Source organism: Kogia breviceps, chromosome 3 (assembly GCF_026419965.1).
Source record: "Kogia breviceps isolate mKogBre1 chromosome 3, mKogBre1 haplotype 1, whole genome shotgun sequence".
NCBI classification, from domain to species: Eukaryota; Metazoa; Chordata; class Mammalia; order Artiodactyla; family Physeteridae; genus Kogia; species Kogia breviceps.
The window spans coordinates 34,207,199-34,230,354 of NC_081312.1; the positions used below are offsets into that span (position 1 = coordinate 34,207,199).

A 23,156-nucleotide genomic window follows, 5' to 3' on the forward strand; every position below is an offset into this window, starting at 1 on the left:
CTAGGTTCATAATGTATACCTAGCATTGGAATTGCTGGATCATGAGACATGAGCATCCTTACCTTTTCTAAGATGTTACAACATTGCTCTTCAGATCCGTCGTCCTGTCCCTGTTATTCTCCCACTCACAGTTCCTGTTGTTCCATCTTCTTAGCAACTTTGGCATTGTCCAGCTTTTCACTTTTTTTGCCAATAAGATGGTATGTCATTTTGGTGTTAATTTACATTTCCATGATTACTAATGTCCTTGATTATCTTTTCATGTGTTTATTGGCCATTTGAGTGCTAAGGAGACTATTTTTTTTACCCTTTAAGGAGCTGATATACCATAGTTCAAAATGTAGATGTATTTATTCAGATGTTCATTCATCCGGGAAACCTTTATTGCCTGTCTGTTATTTACCACTGTGCTAGATGGCGTTGAAACAAAGATAATTAAGCTTAGTCCTTGCCCTTGTGCAGCTCACATTTTGGGAAAGTGGGGAGCAGGGCGGGGCGATGCAAGACACATCCCTGGGTGATTGCGATATACCAGGTGACCGAAGTAAGCCCAGACTATGGTGGGAGCACAGCCAGGTGCCTAAGACAGCCCAAGAAACAAGGAAGCATCCCGAAGAAGGTGGCCCCAGGCAGAGTTGTGGGCAGGGCCTTCCAGATGCCATCCTATTAGCGTACATGGACAAAGCTCTGGGAAGCTTTAATCCAGAGTTCACAAATTTGGTGTTGGAAGCGGGGGTAACAAGGGGTGATATCAATGGAATCCGACCCCAACATGTTTGTTAGGCCCGTGTAGTATTGCTCTGCAGAATTTTTAGTTTTTCATATTGATTTCATGGCCAACATTGTAAAACAGGGAATTTTTTTAATTAAAAAAATTTTTTCGGCATTTTTCAAAGTCTGGCACCACTGGGCCTGCACATTCATATGGCAACAGTCAGAGCTGAGTAGGCAACTGTCTCCTTTGGACAGTCCTCCCCACTTCCTCAGTATCTTCCCAGGGCTGACACCAAGTGTCAGTAGCTGTACGTCATCCGTTTCTTTTTTATAGTAGAGCTAAAAGAAAAAGGACATCCTAAGCAGTCAGCCCACTGGGATCATTTTCCTAACTTACCTTTGCCACTCTAGTCCTTTATGATTCCACTTTAATCGCACAGTGAGGTTCCCATCAGCACTTCCCAAACTTTCCTGGGGGCTTTAGCGGACTCAAGCCTGCTGAGAAAAATCAGGCAAGAGCTGGATGAGTGATAAGGCCAGGAATGTAAAGGGACTGAAGGCATGTGTGTTTCCTTCCAGGAGTATGAGCTGTGTGAGGAGTGGGGTTGCCTATACCCCATTCCAAGAGAACATTTAATCAACCTACATCAGAAGCATCTTCTCCACCTTCTAGAAAGAGGCGATCATGACAAGGCTCTGCAAGTAAGCCTCCAACTCCTCCCAGTTTTCTTTTGGCAGGGGACGAGAAGGTTAGTCAAATCAGGTGGCTCTGTTCCTACTGGATCCCATGCAAAGCGTTCGCAGTCTCAGATCTGCCCCTCCGTGTCCTTCAGGAGCTGGTTATACTCATCTCCCCTGTAGGTGCCTAGCCCCGCATTAGGTGCCAGATGGGCAGCTGGGTCCAAGACTCTGCTGATCTCTGGTCCTGTCAAAGCCATCATTTGTGAAGCTTTGGGGGTGGTGAAAAAATGAGTGCAGAGAAGGGGTTAATCCACACCGACTGAACGTAAAGGTTCTGTTCTCAAACAGAACAAGGCTGGACTAAGAGTTCTTCTACAGGTCTCACCTTTCTCCTCTACCTCCCTCCTGCAACAGCTCCTGCGAAGAATTCCTGACCTCACCATGTGCCTTGAGGTCACAGAGCAGTCCCTCGACCAGCACTCTAGCTTGGCCACTTCTCACTTCTTGGCCAACTACCTCACCACCCACTTCTATGGAGAACTGACTGCTGACCGACACCGTGAAATCCAAGCACTGTACATGGGATCCAAGGTCAGGAGGAGAAGGGGGTGTTGGGAAAGCATGCCTGAGGGAGGGACTGCTGGCCCATCTCCCACTTCAGAACTTGCCCTTCCAGGCACCTGCCATCCTTGACCTGTGGTATATAAAACCTTGACCCTAACAGCCCACCACATCCCTTAGGACTTACCATTCTCTTACTGCTCTGCCTCCAAAGTGAATTTTACTGTCCTCTTAAATTCTCTTTATGCTTTCCTTGGTATCTGCTATACCAAGGCTTCTCAATTCTGACCATGAATTAGAATCACCTGGACTTTCTAAAAATAACAGGAGTTAATCTCCACCCTAGAGTAATTAAAACTGAACCTCTTGGGACAGGGCCTGCCTGTCTTCCAAAAGGATTCTGATGCGAGGATTTAAAACTACCGCTTTAAATCCTTAAAACTACTTTGTGCTAAAGGAAAAGGGTTAATTGTCTAGGCAATGAGGTAAGTCTTTACCTTTGATGTGTAACCTTGGAGACACTAATCGAAGAAATTATAAGCTAGAAAAAGTAATCCAGTGAAGGAGAGTTTGGGGAGAGATAAGGCCTTCTAGCTCTCTAATAATGATTCTGATTGGAAGTCATATATACTGCCCCCTGAGTGTAGAACTTGCCCCGTGAATAGAATGAGTGCTGCGAGAGCCACGAATATGACCACTAGCCTACTTGCTAAGAGTTCAACTATGTAAAATGATTCTAAAGAGGATGCACCTTTTTTTTTTTTTTTGGATGTACCGTACCTAAATGGAATCTTTGAAAATTGGCAATGGGCAGAGCCAGTGAATGTATTTCAAGCCCAGTGATAAAAATCTCTAGGAGGAATTTAGAGTCATCATTCACCTGTAGAACACTGGAGGTGCCAGGTTTAGTCCACCTTATATTGCTTATTCTAGTAAAGCCTCAAATGGATAGAATGGTGGCTTTAAGGATCAGGAAGAGGTCAACCATGCCTGATTGGTCTAGGCCAGGGGTCAGGAGACCACCACCTGTGGGCCAAATCCAGTCCTCTGCCTGCTTTTATAAATCAGGTTTTATTGGAACACAAGCCATGTACATTCATTTACCAGTTGAGTAGTTGCCCCAAAGACCTTATGACCTACGAAGCCTAAAATATTTACTGTCTAAACCTTTACAGGAAAAGTTTGCCAGCCCCTCTTCTTGATTGCCACCTGGAGGATTTAGAGAGGAGTCCAGCCTTGCTTCCTAAGAGACTCCTAGCCAGTTTCAGTAGTTTCAGTTTCAGTAGTGGCCAAGTGCCCTTTGGTCCCAGATACCCTTCCCCCTTCCCAGTGAGAATCTTGGCTTTCTTCTGAAATTCGTGTCCTGTTTTCTTCACTCTGTGGCTCTGCCCCACACCCAGGTCCTGCTAACCCTGCCCGAGCAGCACCGGGCCAGCTACTCCCACTTGTCCTCTAACCCCCTGCTCATGCTGGAGCAGCTGCTCATGAACATGAAAGTGGATTGGGCCACCATGGCTGTGCAGACTCTGCACCAGCTGCTGGCCGGCCAGGAGGTTGGCTTCACCATGGATGAGGTGGACTCGCTGCTTTCCAGATACGCAGGAAAAGCCCTGGACTTTCTGTACCCTCTGCGGGAGAAACGCTCAGGTAACTGCCAGCATCCTCGATGGGGGTTCTACATGGAGAAGGAGATACCATACTACATCCTTAGTTTTCATTTTTCCTCTTTTATAATTTTGAGTTGATTAAGAGTGAAAGGATACACTTCAGGAGAGATAGCTCTTTTATATAGGAGAGATCTCAGTCTTGGAGGAAGTGGCAGGCTAACCAGAATGAAAGCATGGTAGATAACCACCACGTGCATAATAATATAAAGGTTTGGGGAACAAAACATGCTGAGGGGTACTTCCCTGGTGATGCAGTGGTTAAGAATCCGCGTGCCAATGCAGGGGATACGGATTTAATCCCTGGTCTGGGAAGATCCCACATGCCGCGGAGCAACTAAGCTGTGTGCCACAACTACTGAGCCTGCATTCTAGAGCCCGCAAGCCACAACTACTGAGCCCGCATGCCACAACTACTGAAGCCCACGCGCCTAGAGGCCGTGCTCCACAACGAGAAGCCACTGCAATGAGAAGCCTGCGCACCGCAACAAAGAGTAGCCCCCACTCGCTGCAACTAGAGAAAGCCCACACGCAGCAACGAAGACCCAACGCAGCCAAAAATAAATAAAAACAAAAACAAAAAAACATGCTGGGGGTGGTCTCTGTCTGGCCTTGGTGCACTGGGCTCTTAAGTGCCATCATTTTATACTGAGGGTATGCGCTATTCCCAGGATTACATCAGATGTCACTAGTGTGTGAACTGACTCAGCCTCTTCTAGAATGAAGAAAATGAAATAAATGGGGGCTGATGTTCCCAACCAGCTTTTTTTTTCTTACTCCCTACCCTCCAGGACCACCATTTAAATGTCTTCTCCCTACCCCTGGGCATCTTTCGATTTATTTTGTAAAATCCTAGTGTCTACTTCATTTATCTCACGTGCCTAACATAGTTTGTTTATTGAGGCATTTAAGAAGTATGCTTGCTGTCGTCTTAGAAGTACCTCTGCCATTCTTTGCGTACCTAGTAGAGTCATGGGATGGCAGTCAGTGAAACCAACAGGGCTTTGAACTAAATGCCTAGCACAGCAAGTAAGGATGTTTATGATAGAACAATCTGTCAACATTTTCCCTCCCTACAGATTCTGTGACTTACCTCCAGGAAATTGTCAGTCCGGCTTCAGACCTCGAGACCTTGTCTAGGTCACCATCAGCGGAGTTCTCTTCTGTTGCTGCTCCTGGTAAGGACAGGTTCTGAGAGTTACCCATCTTTCAGTTCAAACTTGCCTTACTTTGATCTTCTGATTCTTTTGCTTCTTTTTTCGTTTCCAGTCACAACATTCTTATTCACTGTTTTTCTTGATTCATTCCAGCTTTTTGTATCCCAGAAAATTCAACATACAATCGATTCTTATCATTTGCAGTAGTAGATCTATGAAGGCTCCACAAACACTGAATTAGCAAATACTAAACCATCGCTCCTAGGGAAAATACGCGCATGTGTGTGTATACATGTGTGGACGTGCATATACACACACACACATTTCACATACATTGTAATCTCAAATTGGAAACAATTCATCCCAGTAGATTCTATTTTCTTTATTTTACAAAAGAGAAAAAGAGGTTCAGAGTGTTAAAGTGACCTGCCTGAAGCCACCCCATTAATGAGTGCCTAGTGAGCCTTTGGGATTCAAACCCTGTCCAACTAGCCCTAGAGTGGAGCTTCTTACACTACCCTGCTGCACTGTCCCCTACCATCTGCATCCTCTGGTCATCTCTGTATGAGAGCTGAGATAAGAAAGCAAAACATTACCTTGTTCAACCCCAGATGAGAAGCTGTATACCAGGCAACTCAAATTATTCACCACTCTGTGCATGTCTGCAAAAGCAATGCAAATATCGATTTTGAGGTTACAAGCAAATTTTAGCGAGTAGACAACTTCACAAATACGGAACCTACTAATAAGGAGGATCGACTTATTTAGTCCTTATGTTCATTCTGACCCTGTCCTGCAGGTAGTTATTTGTATCTGTCACCCACACAGGGTGCAAGGTCCTTGAAGGCCTCTGCCATGTCTTGGTCACCCCTTTTCACCACCCCTCTTCTCCCACAGTCTCCTGACTTTTGCCCAATGGCCCACACTCAGAAGCAGCTCAGCAAGTGTTTGTTTTGTCAGCAGTTAGGAGAGCAGTCTTCTGGGGAGAGGTCGACAGCCCCTCTTCTTCTGGGTGCTGCTAAGAGTCACTGTGTTTTCCAGTTCTCTCTTTCTGTGACCTGCCAACATCGTTCTGCTAGTTGACAAGAAAACTCCTTAGATATCATAAAACAAAGACCGTGGCATTTCGTGGCCATGCTTTGAGAATTAGCCATGCTTCACAATAATCAGCAGACCTGACAGAAGGGCTCAGACGTACAGGGATATGAGCAGCTTCACAAATCTGCATAAGGCAGCCTGAGCAGCTTTGGTTTACTTAATTTTTTTTAACTTTTTATTACAGAAAATTTCCAGTACACAAAAGTAGACAGACCAGTGTAATGAAGTGTCACATACCTAATTACCCAGCTGCAATATTTATCATGTCAGTATGACCATTCTTGTATCATCTTTACCCCTGTCCCTCTACTGGATTATTTTGAAACAAATCCTAGATATCATACCATTTTGTTTATAAATAAAACAGTGTACATCTCTAAAAGGTAAGGACATTTATAAAAGAAAACCATAACATCATTCTCATACCTAAAACCAAATTAATGATTCCTTATTATTATCAACTATCCAGTCACTATTCAGATTTCCCCAGTTGTCTCATGAAGATTTTTTTTAGAATTGGTCTTTCTAGAATCGATGTAAATAATGTCCACACATGGCATTTGGCTAAACTCTCTCTTAAGTCTGTTTTAATCAATAGGTTCCCCTACCTCTTTTTATTTGTGGAGGAAACTAGGTCATTTGTCCTTTAGAGCTTCACACACACTGCAGTTTGCTGATTGTCACCCCATGGCAAAATCTGGCTCTCCATCCCCTGTGTTTTCCAGTACACTGGTAGATAGATCTAGAAGCTTGATTTGATTCAGGCTTAATATTTTGGGGTTAGTATATTTGATAGGTGGTCATGTGCCTTCCATCAGGAGTCGCACAATGCTCTTTTTGCAATCAGCCATCGATGATCACTAACTCGATCTATGATATCAGTAGGGGTTTGTAAAGTGGTACAGTTCTAACTCTCTCATCCCTTCTTTGTTTATTAGCTGGACTACTGATCACCTTTTACTCTGACTTCTGGCTTTGACTCCCAGGTGTCTCCATTGTGCATTCCCCCAGTCCGAGGGAGAGGAGCTGCCCACAGAGTCAGCCACCGCTGGAGTTTGTGCCCCCATCAATGCCCCCTGCCAGGCACCAGTGGGTACCGGATGAGAGTGAGAGCACCTGCATGGTCTGCTGCAGGGAGCACTTCACCATGGTAAGCAGCGTCCGTCTCCGGCTTTACCAGCAGGAGAAGTGAAAGGAAAGCTCTACTTCCTGAGCCTGAGTTTATAGTCACCTCCTGTCCCCAAGAGGATATGGGTATGTTCAGAAGAACTAACTACCAGATCTAAGGCTCTGGGTTTATCTTTGACCTGACCAGAATATATTTTCTGAATTTAGAGAGATGGTAGACACCCTCAAGGAGCCTTAAATTCTAAAATCTCTGCCATTCTCATGAAATAAATAAAAAGAGCCAGAGTGGTATTGCATGGGAGGAGTCACCAAATGTCGGGGCATCTCGTTTCTAGCTCCTGTGTCTTTCGCAAAAAGACGGGCGACCTGGTAATGGTTTTATGTGCTGGCACCACATGGCCTCAGTTCTAATACCAGCACTGGCTTTCACTAGCACTGTGACTATTAACTTTCTCAGTCTCAGATGCTCACTTGTAAACTAGGGATGATAGGTTATTTGGTTCATGGAGCTATAAACACCAACTACAGTAACAGATGTTACCACACTGAACACAGTACCTGACTGGCACAACAGCTCAGCTGATGAAAAGGATGATGATGTAATTTCTCTGTGTCTGTTTCCTCCTCGTGTATAAAAGCGGTGTAATATATCTATCAACCTCTTATGATGAAATAAGGAAGTATTTGTAAAAGCATCTTGAAAAAAGGACACTTTTTCATCATCATCAATACCATGTAGACATGTGATCCTCATTGGCTGAGAAAGTCACTTCTTCCCCACTGCTTTTTGCGGTGTCTTCACATGTTTCCTCCACAGCCAGATAAGACTTGTCAGGAGCTATTGAAAAAAACTGTCCATGGCTTGGACATCTTTGCCCATCAGATGAGAGAGGTCTTTAAATGTCAGCTTCTTGAAGGCAAGGCCTAGTGTGTTCTTTCTCAATAGAGGCCCAAGCACATGGCATTCTTAGTAAGTCACAGGTGGCTAATTGCAAGGATAAATGGATTGACGGGTGCTCACAGGTCCTGCAATCTCACCTTCTCTTCCTCCCTCCTCCTTCTCTTCCTGATGACACTCCTCAGTTTAACAGGCGTCATCACTGTCGCCGCTGTGGTCGGCTAGTGTGCAGTTCCTGCTCCACTAAGAAAATGGTGGTGGAAGGCTGCAGAGAGAACCCTACTCGCGTGTGTGACCAGTGCTATAGTTACTTCAACAAAGAGTGAGTGTCCTGCAGCGGGGCTGCTGCTGCTATTGACCACTGCACCCTCCCCCGGGTCCTGACACTCCTAGGGGTTTCATTACGGAAAGCGCCTCAAATCTGAGCAATTACAAAAAGTTTTCATTTCGCATTCACACTGAATTGCCATTAACTCTACAGTGTAATGTTTGACCCTGGTCAGAGAGACTTCTAAGAGAGCAAGTAAGGATGAGTAGAAGTAGAGATCAGAGCTCTTACATGATGTTCTCTCTGGGATCAGGACACTTAGTTCTTCAGCCTGTCCTCTAACTGAGGCCATGGGCCCGTCCCCTAACTGAGGCCATGGATCTTAGTTTGCCAACAACCTCACCTCTTTTCCAGCCACTCTTGCTTCAGTTGGTCTCAGCTGGACTCCAGAAGACACGTTCAGCTACTGAATGTTGGGACCTCACTTGCATCAGCTCTCACTGAGCTCATCATTCTGGCTTGTTATCCACAACTAGAAGAGCCCACACACTTTCCTGTTCACAGTTCAGCTGGGAACAAGCCTCAGAAAATGCTCATGCCTCTGGCAGGACAGGTCAAGACTGTGTTTGCCAGCCCAGTATTGCTCAATTTTTTTCTACTACTTCTAGCAGCAAAGGAGGGTGAAACTAAGACTCCTAGAGCATGTGGGAATATGAGCCCAAGCAGCTATCCAAGAGCAAAATTACTTTGACTTCTTCATGTTTTACTAACAGACTTAAAGGGATTTTACATTCTGCCCAAGAGCTCAACGGCATTTTTGTGTTTCTTTTACTATGAACATTTTTTAAACATTATTTACCATGGTGATTACTGACCTGATAGGAAGGAAGACGTGCCCTGTTCATACCACAGTTTCTGTGACCCTGACATACCACTGCCTCCCTCTGGGTGGGGGACAGGGAAATTACCCATTTATCATACTGCTGAGATTTGAAATGAGCAGTTGGTATCAGTGAGGATTCTTTCATTCAGCAGTCACTGAGCAGTAATCACTTTGCCCTCGAGGAGCCCCCATTTTAGTGGGGAGACAGCCAAAACACAGACCACAGAGCCCTTGGGTAAGTGCAGTGTGGAGACACACCCAGCTTAGCCCAGTGATCAGGAGGGTTTGCTAGAGGTGTGGCACTTGATCTGAGACGTAGAGGATGAGTAGTTGGTAGGAAAAGAAGCCAAAACAGAGCATGCCCAAAAGTGGGAGTAACAACTACAAAGGTAGGGGCAGGAGAAAATGTGGGTCCTTTGACGAAGTGTAAATAGGTAGGTGATGGGCTAAGGTTCTGGACTCAGAGGCTGGCAGCTGAGCTGGGAGGACCTAGGGAATGGCACAAAGGCTTGGAGCTTGCTCTTTGATAGCATGGGCTGGGGTTGACCAGAAGGCTCCTCGTGCAGGTGATAGACTTGGGCTCTGGCTTGTGACATTGGGATTTAGTGGTTGGTGGCACCAACTGAACCTGATCAGAGCCCGTAGCAGTGTGGGGAGGACTCCTATGGGTTGAGCAGAAGTCATGGGTGGTAGGAGATGGTCTCAAGAGGCAGCCAAGCCATAAGGAGCTTTGTCTGCTAAACTGCAAATGTGGAATATTTTACCCTGAGGAGCTATCAAAGAATTTTAAGCAGAAGCATAATATGGCCAGATTTGCATTTTTTAAAAGCTTGCTGTAGCTACAAAGTAGAGAATAGCTTGGTAGAATCAAGGAGACCAATTGCGAAGCCATTGCAAAGGTTCTAGCATTAAATGATGAGGGCCCTCTCTGAGGCAGGGATGAGGAGAGAGATGGGGACATTTAAACAGGTATTTTAAATGAAACAGGCAAGAAATGGTAAGTGGTTGGCTGTGACAGGTGAGGGAGAGAAAAGAGTTTTGGATGATTCCCTGATAATCTCACTCGAGCAACAGTAAATATCAGTGCTATACACTAAGCTCAAAACAAAGAGCAGGAGGAGGGATTCAAGCATTTCACTTTTCCTTTCTCTGTTTCCAGTGCACCAGAGGAGAATCCGGGACAACCAGGAGGTAAGGCTGAATCACATTCCCTGTGACTTTTTTTTTTTTTTTGCCGCACCACCCAGCTTGTGGGATCTTAGTTCCCCGACCAGGGATTGAACCCACACCCTCGGCAGTGAAAGCGTGGAGTCCTAACCACTGGATCACCAGAGAATTCCCTCCCTTGACTTTTTGTCTCTATGCTCAAGTTGGCTCTTCCTTCAGCATCTCTGCTGCAACTGACACCCTCAATGGCAGCTCAGTCCAACAGGTTGACCAAAGAAAATTCTTGGCATTTCTGTCAGGCTATTTCCCTTACGGTTTGTCATCATATTAACCTATCATACTGGCCTATTAGCTTCCAGCATCGAGAAGGCCAGCAGCCAAAGAATGTGGTCCTTAACTTCTGGTAGCTTATTTCTCTTTCTTGCCCCCCACCCAGGTTTCCCTTCACCACCATCCTGGCTTCTAATGCTCCCTCCTTCCCCTCGGTAATCACTATTAATAGTTTGGGCAGGTTCGTTTTTAGAGTAGCCAATGGCTCATCCCTCCATTTGGGAAGCATGCAGCATTCAGAGTTTCTCGTGTGAAGCAACAAGTTTGTGTGACAAACATTGTAACTCTCATTCCAGGTCTGTGCCTGGGGAAGAAAGTTTCAGGTACCCGAGGTGGTTTCCTAAAGGGAATAAAAGGGACCAAAAGGAGAGAAAAGGCCCTAAGATATCAGGCAGGGATCTGCCTGCAGCTTGTGGCTCCCTGGTCTGGGCTAGACTGGACTGCCGGCCAGTGAATGACACATGAACTGCATTTGTCTTCTCAGCACCAGACAGCCCCAAGAGCGAAAGCCCTCCATACTCAGCTGTGGTGAGAGTCCCCAAAGCAGCTGAGGTGGAATGGATTTTGGATCTGAATGAGGAGGAAAATGAGCTGGTGCGGAGTGAATTTTACTATGAGCAGGTAATAGCAATAAAATGTGATGATCATTTGAGTTTCCTTATGATGTGTAGTAGCACGGCAGGAAATGCAGAGTTGGGCAAACACAAGCAGGCCTTCACTTGCTCACAGTGTAATATCATGGGAGCTAAGACAAGTAAACCAGTTAAAGCAGAAAATGAGGAACAGCTTGAGAAACACACAAGAGGAAATCAGGAAAGGCTTCGTGGAAGAGGTAGCATTTAAGAGGAGCCTTGGAAGTGCGGTAGGAGTTTGACAAGCAGAAGTTTGGGTGTCCTGAGTAGAGTGAGGATAGGAGAAGGACAAAGAGTTCCAAACTCAAACATCCAAGCAAAGGCACAGTATCAAAAATGATTGGGGAATTAGAAGCGGTTTAATTTGGAGAGAACATAGGGTGTTAATGGAGAGGTAGGAAAGGTAGTGTTGAAACAGGCTATTTATGTATAGGGCCTTGTACTCTGCAGTAAGATATATGTACTTGGTAGGCATCAGGGCCATGGAAGGTTTCAGAGTGTGCTTTAGGAATATTAATTTAGCAGCACTGTTTCCAGTGGCTTGAAACAAAGACATCTCCAGGCAACCAGACAAGCAAGATGACTATCGTCCAAGCCAGCATTAAGGAGCATCTGCGCTGGTGAGACGGTAGACTAAAAAAGAAGGGCACCTACAGACACTCCCAAGAAGTAGGTAACACGTGGACACAGCTGCCTTCCTCCCAGTAAGGAGACAAAAACCTAGCAGCCAGAGCTTTGCCAGTGCTACTTAGAACTTCTGAAGTATGTTTAGCTCTACTTCTGCTTTGCTGTGGGATTTTTGGCTCCTTCCCCCAGGGTTTTTCAAGCTTTGTGAAACGGGAAGAATAATTCCTCCCTCCCAGCTACATTTGAAGACTGCTTTGGTCTGGGAACTCACAGTGTGCTTCTCTCCTCTTCCACCTGGGCCAGGCCCCCAGCGCCTCCTTGTGTATCGCCATCCTGAATCTGCACCAGGACAGCGTTGCCTGCGGCCACCAGCTGATCGAGCACTGCTGTAGACTGTCCCAGGGGCTCACCAACCCGGAGGTAGATGCGGGGCTGCTCACAGACATCATGAAGCAGCTGCTCTTCAGCGCCAAGATGATGTTCGTCAAGGCAGGCCGGAGCCAGGACCTGGCTCTTTGTGACAGGTAAGTGGAAATGAGTCTCTCTTCTCTTACATGGTGGTCATGTCTATCCAGCTTCTTTTTCTGACCCTACTGTGGGTTTTCACCTCCCAGTCCTCTGACAAGACATGCTGAACTGTTTTGCATCTCCATTTGACGTTGATGAAATGCCGTTACCAGATCACAAGCAGTCTTCCTCACCCTACGTTGACAGCCTGTGTTCTTCTCTTTCCCCGAGTGGATCTTCAAGGCAGGTTCTCTAGCTATAGAGTCTTTCTTTTCCACTTGGAAAGAAAGACTTCGGTTAATTTGTAATGAACATCCATTTTGGAGAGCACCTTTAGTCTCTGTGGAACTTTCTGGCTTTTAAAGGAGATGTGTCCTCTACCCTAGTCTTGACCAGATTCAGACTGTGGCCTCAGGGAGTTCTGGGTAACAGATATGTAAGGCGCACTGCGGACTGGTCTATCTATCCCTATGTCCCAGGGAGGAATGTGAGTCGTAAAGTAGAAGTTTCTATGGAAAAGTGAGAATCAGGCCCCAGCTCCCTCCACAACCTGCTCTGCCTCCGTTCATTAACCTGACAATGAAAACTCCCAATGCCCAGCTTAGCCACCAGATGTGTGACTCCCGTTGTACATTCCCAGCTCTCAGTCCTAGCCAGATTTGAGAGCGAAGAGCCTAATTTTCTTTGACGTGTCCGTGCTTCAGGCACTTGCCCAGAGTACTGGCCTGCAAACTCACCAGATAACAAGAGAGTGCAGTGACTCTCAGTTTCACCGCTTCGTAGCTCTGTAACCTTAGATGAGTCTGTTAACCACTCTGGGCCTCGGTTTCCTCCTCTAGAAAATGGGGATGATAATAATACTTATTTCATATGGCTGTAAAGTGAGAGTGCTGTATCCATATAAAGGGCTAAGAACTGAGCCTGTGTACTCCAAAAATGTTAGTTTTATTATTCTTAGTAACAAAAACCAGAAGGTTGAGAAAGGCAGAGGAGGTGGGACAGAAAGTGGAAGGAAACATAAAGGAGTTAATTTCACTCATATCAAGAGGCAAAAGATTCTACATCATTTTTCAAGTTGACAAATGAAAAATGAGCTGTATAATATGTTAAATACAGTTTTTTAAATAACCATGAAAAGAACCAAAACTCTACCAATTTATCAGAGATGGAGGAGAAGGGAAGGAAAGAACAGAAACCATTTTATATAGCAAAAGGTCGAATTTAAGGTAAAAATAAAGATATATCTAAATATTTCTCAACTATCAGAAATGTAAATGAGATAAAATCTTATTAACAGAAAAGGGTCCTTAGATGGGGGCTGGAGAACAAATCTAACAGCAAGTCCTATACTTCCTTCAAAATCTAATATAGAGGGAGGAAATATCCACCTTGGGCTAAGGGAGCAGAAGTTAAGGAAGTCCTTGCTTCAGTCAGTAGGAGTCTCACCCATTCCCAGGTGCCATGGGCTTCTCTGACACTTAATAGCAGTGGTTTCAAATTACACATTCTTTCTCCCCAACCCTGGAATCTGTACACTCACTCTAGGGAATCTCTGCACTTGTGCCCAGTTGCTGATGATAGTAGATTCATCTCTCATGTGTGTTGAGAACTCCTGGTTTGGGCTTCCCTGGTGGCGCAGTGGTTGAGAATCCGCCTACCGATGCAGGGGATGCAGGTTCGTGCCCCGGTCTGGGAAGATCCCACATGCCGCGGAGCAGCTGGGCCCGTGAGCCATGACCACTGAGCCTGCACGTCCAGAGCCTGTGTTCCGCAATGGGAGAGGCCACAACAGTGAGAGGCCGGCGTACCACAAAAAAAAAAAAAAAAGAACTCCTGGTTTGCAGATTTTTCCGCTGTTTTTAACTCATACCTTCTTCTGTAGACAAATAAATAAATGTTTAAAAACAAAACTCACACCACCTATTACACATGTCCAATACATTATGATACCGAATTTGCTTTTACACACTATACTCTCCCCTGCCCATCCCCACTAGGTTGAGAATTACTGACGTACTGAATCCCTTTTCAGGGAAATCAGTGGACAAGTCAGGATCTGCAGGGGCTTTTTTTTTTTTTTTTAACATCTTTATTGGAGTATAACTATTTTACAATGGTGTGTTAGTTTCTGCTTTACAACAAAGTGAATCAGTTATACATATACATATGTTCCCATATCTCTTCCCTCTTGCATTTCCCTCCCTCCCATCCTCCCTATCCCACCCCTCTAGGTGGTCCCAAAGCACAGAGCTGATCTCCCTGTGCTATGCGGCTGCTTCCCACTAGCTATCTATTTTACATTTGGTAGTGTATATATGTCCATGCTACTCTCTCACTTCGTCACAGCTTACCCTTCCCCCTCCCCATATCCTCAAGTCCATGCTCTAGTAGGTCTGTGTTTTATTCCCGTCCTACCACTAATCTCTTCATGACATTTTTTTTTCTTAGATTCCATATATATGTGTTAGCATACGGTATTTGTTTTTCTCCTTCTGACTTACTTCACTCTGTATGACAGACTCTAGGTCTATCCACCTCATTACAAATAACTCAGTTTCATTTCTTTTTATGGCTGAGTAATATTCCATTGCATATATGTACCACATCTTCTTTATCCATTCATCTGTTGATGGACACTTAGATTGCTTCCATGTCCTGGCTATTGTAAATAGAGCTGCAATGAACATTTTGGTACATGACTCTTTTTGAATTATGGTTTTCTCAGGGTATATGCCCAGTTGTGGGATTGCGGGGTTGTATGGTAGTTCTATTTGTAGTTTTTTAAGGAACCTCCATACTGTTCTCCATAGCGGCTGTATCAATTTACATTCCCACCAGCAGTGCAAGAGGGTTCCCTTTTCTCCACACCCTCTCCAGCATTTATTGTTTCTAGAGCCTTGTTTTTTTGTTTTTTGTTTTTTTTGCGGTATGCGGACCTCTCACTGTTGGGGCCTCTCCCGTTGCGGAGCACAGGCTCCGGATGTGCAGGCTCAGCGGCCATGGCTCACAGGCTTAGCCACTCCATGGCGTGTGGGATCTTCCTGGACTGGGGCACAAACCCGTGTCCCCTGCATCGGCAGGCGGACTCTCAACCACTGCACCACCAGGGAAGCCCTGTTTCTAGAGTTTTTGATGATGGCCATTCTGACTGGTGTGAGATGATATCTCATTGTAGTTTTGATTTTCATTTCTCTAATGATTAATTATGTTGATCATTCTTTCATGTGTTTGTTGGCAATCTGTATATCTTCTTTGGAGAAATGTCTATTTAGTTCTGCCCATTTTTGGATAAGGTTGTTTGGTTTTTTTTGTTATCGAGCTGCATGAGTTGCTTATAAATTTTGGATATTAATCCTTTGTCAGTTGCTTCCTTTGCAAATTTTCTCCCATTCTGAGGGTTGTCTTTTGGTCTTGTTTATGGTATCCTTTGCTGTGCAAAAGCTTTTAAGTTTCATTAGGTCCCATTTGTTTATTTTTGTTTTTATTTCCATTTCTCTAGGAGGTGGCTCAAAAAGGATCTTGCTGTGATTTATGTCACGGAGTGTTCTGCCTATGTTTTCCTCTAAGAGTTTGATAGTGTCTGGCCTTACATGTAGGTCTTTAACCCATTTTGAGTTTATTTTTGTGTATGGTGTTAGGGAGTGTTCTAATTTCATACTTTTACATGTAGCTGTCCAGTTTTCCCAGCACCACTTATTGAAGAGGCTGTCTTTTCTCCACTGTATATCCTTCCCTCCTTTATCAAAGATAAGGTGACCATATGTGTGTGGGTTTATCTCTGGGCTTTCTATCCTGTTCCATTGATCTATATTTCTGTTTTTGTGCCAGTACCATACCGTCTTGATTACTGTAGCTTTGTAGTATAGTCCGAAGTCAGGGAGCCTGATACCTCCAGCTCCATTTTTCGTTCTCAAGATTGCTTTGGCTAATCGGGGTCTTTTGTGTTTCCATACAGATTGTGAAACTTTTTGTTCTAGTTCTGTGAAAAATGCCATTGGTAGTTTGATAGGGATTGCATTGAGTGTGTAGATTGCTTTGGGTAGTAGAGTCATTTTCACAATGTTGATTCTTCCAATCCAAGAACATGGTATATTTCTCCACCTATTTATATCATCTGTAATTTCTTTCATCAGTATCTTATAGTTTTCTGCATACAGGTCTTTTGTCTTCTTAGGTAGGTTTATTCCTAGATATTTTATTCTTTTTGTTGCAATGGTAAATGGGAGTGTTTTCTTAATTTCACTCTCAGATCTTTCATCATTAGTGTATAAGAATGCCAGAGATTTCTGTGCATTAATTTTGTATCCTGCTACTTTACCAAATTCATTGATTAGCTCTAGTAGTTTTCTGGTAGCATCCTTAGGATTCTCTATGTATAGTATCATGTCATCTGCAAACAGTGACAGCTTTACTTCTTTTCCGATTTGGATTCCTTTTATTTCTTTTTCTTCTCTGATTGCTGTGGCTAGAACTTCCAAAACTAGGTTGAATAAGAGTGGTGAGAGTGGGCAACCTTGTCTTGTTCCTGATCTTAGTGGAAATGGTTTCAGTTTTTCACCATTGAGAACAATGCTGGCTGTGGGTTTGTCATATATGGCCTTTATTATGTTGAAGAAAGTTCCCTCTATGCCTACTTTCTGCAGGGTTTTTATCATAAATCGGTGTTGAATTTTTTCAAAAGCTTTCTCTGCATCTATTGAAATGATCATATGGTTCTTCTTCTTCAGTTTGTTGATATGGTGTATCACGTTGATTGATTTGCGTATATTGAAGAATCCTTGCATTCCTGGGATAAACCCCACTTGAGCATGGTGTATGATCCTTTTAATGTGCTGTTGGATTCTGTTTGCTAGTATTTTGTTGAGGATTTTTGCATCTATGTTCATCAGTGATATTGGCCTGTAGTTTTCTTTCTTTGTGACGTCTTTGTCTGGTTTTGGTATCAGGGTTATGGTGGCCTCATAGAATGAGTTTGGGAGGGTTCCTCCCTCTGCTATGTTTTGGAAGAGTTTGAGAAGGATAGGTGTTAGCTCTTCTCCAAACGTTTGATAGAATTCGCCTGTGAAGCCATCTGGTCCTGGGCTTTTGTTTGTTGGAAGATTTTTAATCACAGTTTCAATTTCAATGCTTGTGATTGGTCTGTTCATATTTTCTATTTCTTCCTGGTTCAGTCTCAGAAAGTTGTGCATTTCTAAGAATTTGTCCATTTCTTCCAGGTTGTCCATTTTATTGGCATACAGGCACTTGTAGTAATCTCTAATAATCTTTTGTATTTCTGCAGTGTCAGTTGTTACGTCTCCTTTTTCATTTCTAATTCTGTTGATTTGAGTCTTCTCCCTTTTTTTCTTGATGAGTCTGGCTAATGGTTTATCAATTTTATTTATCTTCTCAAAGAACCAGCTTTTAGTTTTCCACAGGGACTTTTGATAGAATTATGATACAAGATTCAAGAACCTTGAGTGTAGGCCTGTCTCAGGCAGGACTAAACAGAATGATCCCAGACAGCTCTCTGGGCTCTGTTGTTATAAAGTTTTTGCAATCACCAGGTGTCTGGAATAAGATCAAAGGCAGCAGTCCTAGTAACAAGAGTCCATCCTTAACTCAGAGAAAGGATGTCAAGTCCAGGGCACTCAAATCTGAGGACCCTGCCCAGCAGCACCTCCAGAGGATGGTAGTGATGTGACATCTGTACTGACCGGGAGTGCAGGCTGCCAATACAGTCAATATACACTCTCCCAAGCAAGCAGGGTTCCAGAGAACCAAAAAGAAACAGGTAGCTTGCAAGCTCCTAGCGTTCAGTATAAAGGCCTTGCCTCAAAATAGGAGACCTGAGTGTCCCAGAGCGTCCGTACTCCATGTATTGATAGCTAACGTTTGCTGAGTACCTACAAAGCTCTAGACACCATCCTAAGCTCTTTTCCTTCGGTTATTTCATTTTATCCTTAAAACTCCCCGATATTCTATCCATTTTACAGATGAGTAAATTGAGGCTGAGAAAGGTTAACTAACTTGCCCAAGGTCATAGAGCCACTAAGTGATAGAGTTGAGTTTCCGGGAGTGTGACTCCAGAGTCTTTTCTCCCATGTACCTCACAATTCTCATTATCACATTTATCATTGGAAATGAAATAGAAAACCTTCAAGCAGCACCTGTTCTTGGGATGACCCTGTGGAGCCTCACTGCCTTGCTCTTTTCCTCCCTGTAGCTATATCAGCAAGGTAGATGTGCTGAATATTTTAGTTGCTGCTGCCTATCGCCATGTGCCATCTCTGGATCAGATCTTGCAACCAGCTGCAGTAACCAGGCTAAGGAACCAGCTTTTGGAAGCTGAGTACTACCAACTGGGCGTTGAGGTGAGGCACAGACAAAGCTGACATTTACCCCAACAAATTACCTCCTCTAGTTGTCCTTGGCCATAGGGAGTGTCTAAGGCATGACCAGTTTGCCAGTGTGGGAGTAATGGCAGGTGGGGTGGTGGGGAGGGAAATGATTGATGCCAAGGGGACAAAATCGGTCTTTGGGACCCTCAGGCATGGCTGTGGGTGCCTCTCCCTAAAAGGAGCAGTTTTTCCTCCAGGTCTCCACAAAGACTGGCCTTGATACCACCGGGGCATGGCACGCTTGGGGCATGGCCTGCCTCAAAGCTGGGAACCTCACCACCGCACGGGAGAAGTTTAGTCGCTGTCTGAAGCCCCCTCTCGACCTCAATCAGCTGAGTCATGGCTCAAGACTGGTACAGGATGTGGTTGAGTATCTGGAGTCCACAGCGAGGCCACTTCTATCCGTGGTAAGAGCACAGCAGGCAGAGGGTGGGCTCCAAGGCCAGGGGGAGGCCCAGGAGCAGTAATGGCCTGGAAAGTATCAGCTTCCGTTCAGCTGACAGTGGCAGCCCTGACTCAGAGCTGTCAGGTCTGGATTTTGTTCTTTCCATTAAATATAGTTAGATACATCACAAAGAGTCAAATTTCAAAAAAAAAAGAAAGCTAATTTTAAAACAATGAAAATCACATATAATCCCATACCCAGACTTAAGCAATATTTAGATTTTAGTGAATTTTCTTTGTTGTGTTTTTGATTTAATTGGTGTTATATAGTTTATAATGTATAGAATTTTATATCCTGCCTGTTTTCTACCCTTAAAACTATATAATAGTGAACACTTTTCCACATTGTTAAATATTCTTTGAAAACAGTATTTCCAGCGGCTGCTGAGAACTCCCTGAGTTCCATTGTTCCCTCACACTGTCCTCTCTTGGCAGCAAGATGATGATTACTTGGCCACCTTGAAAGAGCTGGAAGCTACCCTTCGAACCCAGAGCCTCTCTCTCGAGGTGATTCCTGAAGGGAAGATCATGAACAACACCTACTACCAAGAATGCCTCTTCTACCTGCATAACTACAGCACCAACCTGGCCATCATCAGCTTCTACATGAGGCACAGCTGCCTGCGGGAAGCCCTGCTGCACCTCCTCCACAAGGTGGGACTTGCAGACGTGGCTCTCACACGGCAGTGCCTGCTTTGCCCACTTGGCTTGGCCCACCCAGCTTTCATGGAGGCAATAACCCCCCTTAACCTTACCCCAGGGTTGAGCTATGAGATCATCTGGGGCAAAGTCAGGTCCAAATGGCAAATTCTAGGGAATTCCCTGGTGGTCCGGTGGTTAGGACTCCACACTTTCACTGCCGAAGGCCCAGGTTCAATCCCTGGTCGGGGAACTAGGAACCTGTAAGCCTCATGGTGCAGCCAAAAAAACAAAACAAAACAAAACACAAATGGCAAATTCTGTCTGCACAAATCATGATTTGATGAGTGTGCAAAAGTCTTAACCTGGATCCCAGATTGCCCTTCTGACTGGCAGTGATGAAGTTCATCCCTTCTCCCAGAACATTTAGCAGAACCAAGTAATAGCTGAGAGCGTGGTCTCTGGAATGAGATGCTTGGTGTAAGTGGTGTGACCTTGAGCAAATTGCCTAACCTCTCTGTTTCCACACACTTCCCACCTGCTCTGGGCTGTGTCCTGCTGCTGACCCCGCAGCTCATCCACCCAGGGTTGTTACCACAAAGGCCAGGAAGCACCCATGAGCCAGATCCTAAATTGGGGCCACAAGCGTCTCATAGAAGGAGAGTGTGCCCTCCTTTTTTTCCTCTGACATCCTCTGCCCTCCTCCCACAGGGGGCAAAGGCACCCCTGAAGTGCAGTATTTCTTTGGAGCCATTGTTAAGCCGAGTCAGGACTCTGTTTCACCATGACTCTTTGGCCTTCTCTTCTTTATCTGAAAGTCCCATGAAATTTTTCTGAGGAATTGACTGATTAGTACCAAATTTCATATAAAATTACCTGAGCTTGAGGTATGCTTTAATTCCAGTATGCTACCTTCATCCAAAATGGCAGCCACTGAAAGTTTACAAATAGGCATATCTTCTAGGATTTCTCCAAGTGGGTCAACAGTACAGAGTCATGGTAACCATACCCCTACAGGACAGCGAAAGGGAAATGTTTTCACTACTGCCTTAGCTACTGTGTCTTAACCGGGTGTCAAGAATATTGTAAAAGTTATATTATTTGGCGTTTAATTGCTAACCTGTTTCCTTTTCCTCAGTTTCCAAAAGAGTTTTGAGGTAAAGCTACTTCACCCAGTTCTGTTTCTTCTAACTGATGACCACTCCAGAGGGTTAAGCTGCTTACTTACTTATTTTGGTATAAGCTGACGACAGCATTGCCCCTGCTTTACATTAGTCAGAGCTAGGAAAGAAGGCTTCTTTTTATCTCCTGTAATCACAACCACCCTTGAACTGAAGTATCTTACCTTCTCAAGCTGGGGGGGAACAACAGAAAAAAACATTGTGAAAACTATGACTGAATGCCTAGAGCATGGAAGATGTGTTTCTAGCCTCACTCCCTGCCTTTTCACCCCTTACCCACCATACTGCCCCAGAGTGAGCTTTCTAAAACATAGTACATGTTATGTATGTTATTCTTAATTCATGTTATTCCTCTCTCTAAAAGGCCTTCGGTGGATCCCCATGGCCACAAGATGAAGTCCAAATTCCTTAGCATGAATGCAGGACCCAGCAGTATCAGGCCCCCTTATTTCTCCAGTTTATTTTCACTGCAAATCCTATCTATGCTCTATATTCCAGACTTGCCAAATTACTTAAATTTTCCTGATTGTACCATGCCCTTTCTTACTTCCATGAGTCTGCATTGCTGTTTCCCCGTACCTAGAATGCCCTGTCCCTCCTTGTTTTCTTGGAAAACTCCTGTTTATCCTTCCAGACCCTCTGTATTGAGCATTCACCTCTTCCTATAAACCCATCACTGTACCTAGAACATAACTCTGTTATTGCATTTATCCCACTGGATTGTAACTTTTGTTTACAATTGTATCTTTGCATCTGGAGCGAGAAGGCCCATATTTACCTTACCTGGTGTCTTCGGGCACCTGGCCTAGTGCCAGTTATGAATGAATGAGTGGATAGATGAATGGATGAAATGGAAGTTCTTTTTTTTTTTGGCTGTATTGGGTCTTCCTTTTGTTGCTGCACGCAGGCTTTCTCTAGTTGCGGCGAGCGGGGGCTACTCTTCGTGGCAGCGAGCGGCCTTCTCATTGTGGTGGCTTCTCTTGTTGCGGAGCATAGGCTCTAGGCATGAGGTCTTCAGTAGTTGTGGCTCACGGGCTCTAGAGCGCAGGCTCAGTAGTTGTGGCATACAGGCTTAGTTACTCTGCAGCATGTGGGATCTTCCTGGACCAGGGCTTGAACCCGTGTCCCCTGCATTGGCAGGTGGATTCTTAACCACTGTGCCACCAGGGAGGTCCCAAAATGGAAGTTCTTAAGGGGTTGAATGGCCAAATGGTTTTCTTTTCTATGACTGTGGAATGGGGGTTTATGACTCACAGTCTCTGAACCACAGATGAACTTCAGAAGTGAGCAGATTAGTATGTGTTTGTACTTTCCTGATGAGTTGGTCTATGATATTTATCACTTATTCATTCATCCAAGAAATAGTTATTAAATAGCCAAGGACTATTCTTCACAACAGTGAAGAAAAAAAACGGCAGACAAAAATGGTTGCTCTGGGCTTCCCTGGTGGCGCAGTGGTTGAGAGTCCACCTGCCGATGCAGGGGACACGGGTGCGTGCCCCGGTCTGGGAAGATCCCACATGCCGCAGAGCGGCTAGGCCCGTGAGCCATGGCCGCTGAGCCTAAGCATCCGGAGCCTGTGCTCCGCAATGGGAGAAGCCACAATGGTGAGAGGCCCATGTACTGAAAAAAAAAAAAAAAAAAAAAAGGTGCTCTATAAAAATCTATAGTATAGTATAGTATAGTTGCTCTATAAAACATTATAGTAGGGAGAGAGACAATAAACAAGATAAATAAGATATATAGTGTAGGTGATGAGTAATAAGAAGAATAAAGTAGGGGAGAGGGAAGGGACAGATTATGTAATTTTAGACAGGGTGCCCAGGACAGATGACATCTGTGTAAAGGCCTAAAGTAGGTGGGGAATGAACTGTGCAGATTGTGGAGGAAGCCCGGTCCATGTGGAGGGAGTAGCAAGGGCAAAGGCCAGGGCAGCTTGAGCAGAGCAAGCTGGGCAAAGGGTGGTAGCCGATAAGGTCAGAAAGCTAACAGGGCCTAGATCATATAGAGCCTTGTAGACATTATGAGGACTTGGGCTTTGTGCTGAGTGAGAAGGAAAACCATTGGAAGATTTTGAGCAGAGAAGTAACATGATCTGACTTAATGTTTTTACCGAATCACTCAGGTTGATTGGTTGGCATTAGTCAAAAAAGAGGCAGGAGTGGAAGATGGTAGACCAGGGAGGAGGCCATTGCAA

General features: G+C 44.7%; 1 protein-coding gene across 3 annotated transcripts in view; it reads left to right on the forward strand.

Moving 5' to 3' along the window:
- Window positions 1-23,156, forward strand: part of ZFYVE26 (zinc finger FYVE-type containing 26) — a 72,652-nt gene that overhangs the window by 31,541 nt on the left and 17,955 nt on the right. For all 3 annotated transcript variants that reach the window (XM_059058385.2, XM_067028296.1, XM_059058383.2), the window contains exons 24-35: window positions 1,294-1,416; window positions 1,810-1,986; window positions 3,357-3,603; window positions 4,700-4,798; window positions 6,862-7,025; window positions 8,087-8,223; window positions 10,212-10,243; window positions 11,034-11,170; window positions 12,112-12,332; window positions 18,521-18,668; window positions 18,893-19,102; window positions 19,575-19,793. In XM_059058385.2, the coding sequence (XP_058914368.1) occupies window positions 1,294-1,416; window positions 1,810-1,986; window positions 3,357-3,603; window positions 4,700-4,798; window positions 6,862-7,025; window positions 8,087-8,223; window positions 10,212-10,243; window positions 11,034-11,170; window positions 12,112-12,332; window positions 18,521-18,668; window positions 18,893-19,102; window positions 19,575-19,793 (1,914 nt within the window). The remainder of the gene's footprint in view (window positions 1-1,293; window positions 1,417-1,809; window positions 1,987-3,356; window positions 3,604-4,699; window positions 4,799-6,861; window positions 7,026-8,086; window positions 8,224-10,211; window positions 10,244-11,033; window positions 11,171-12,111; window positions 12,333-18,520; window positions 18,669-18,892; window positions 19,103-19,574; window positions 19,794-23,156) is intronic.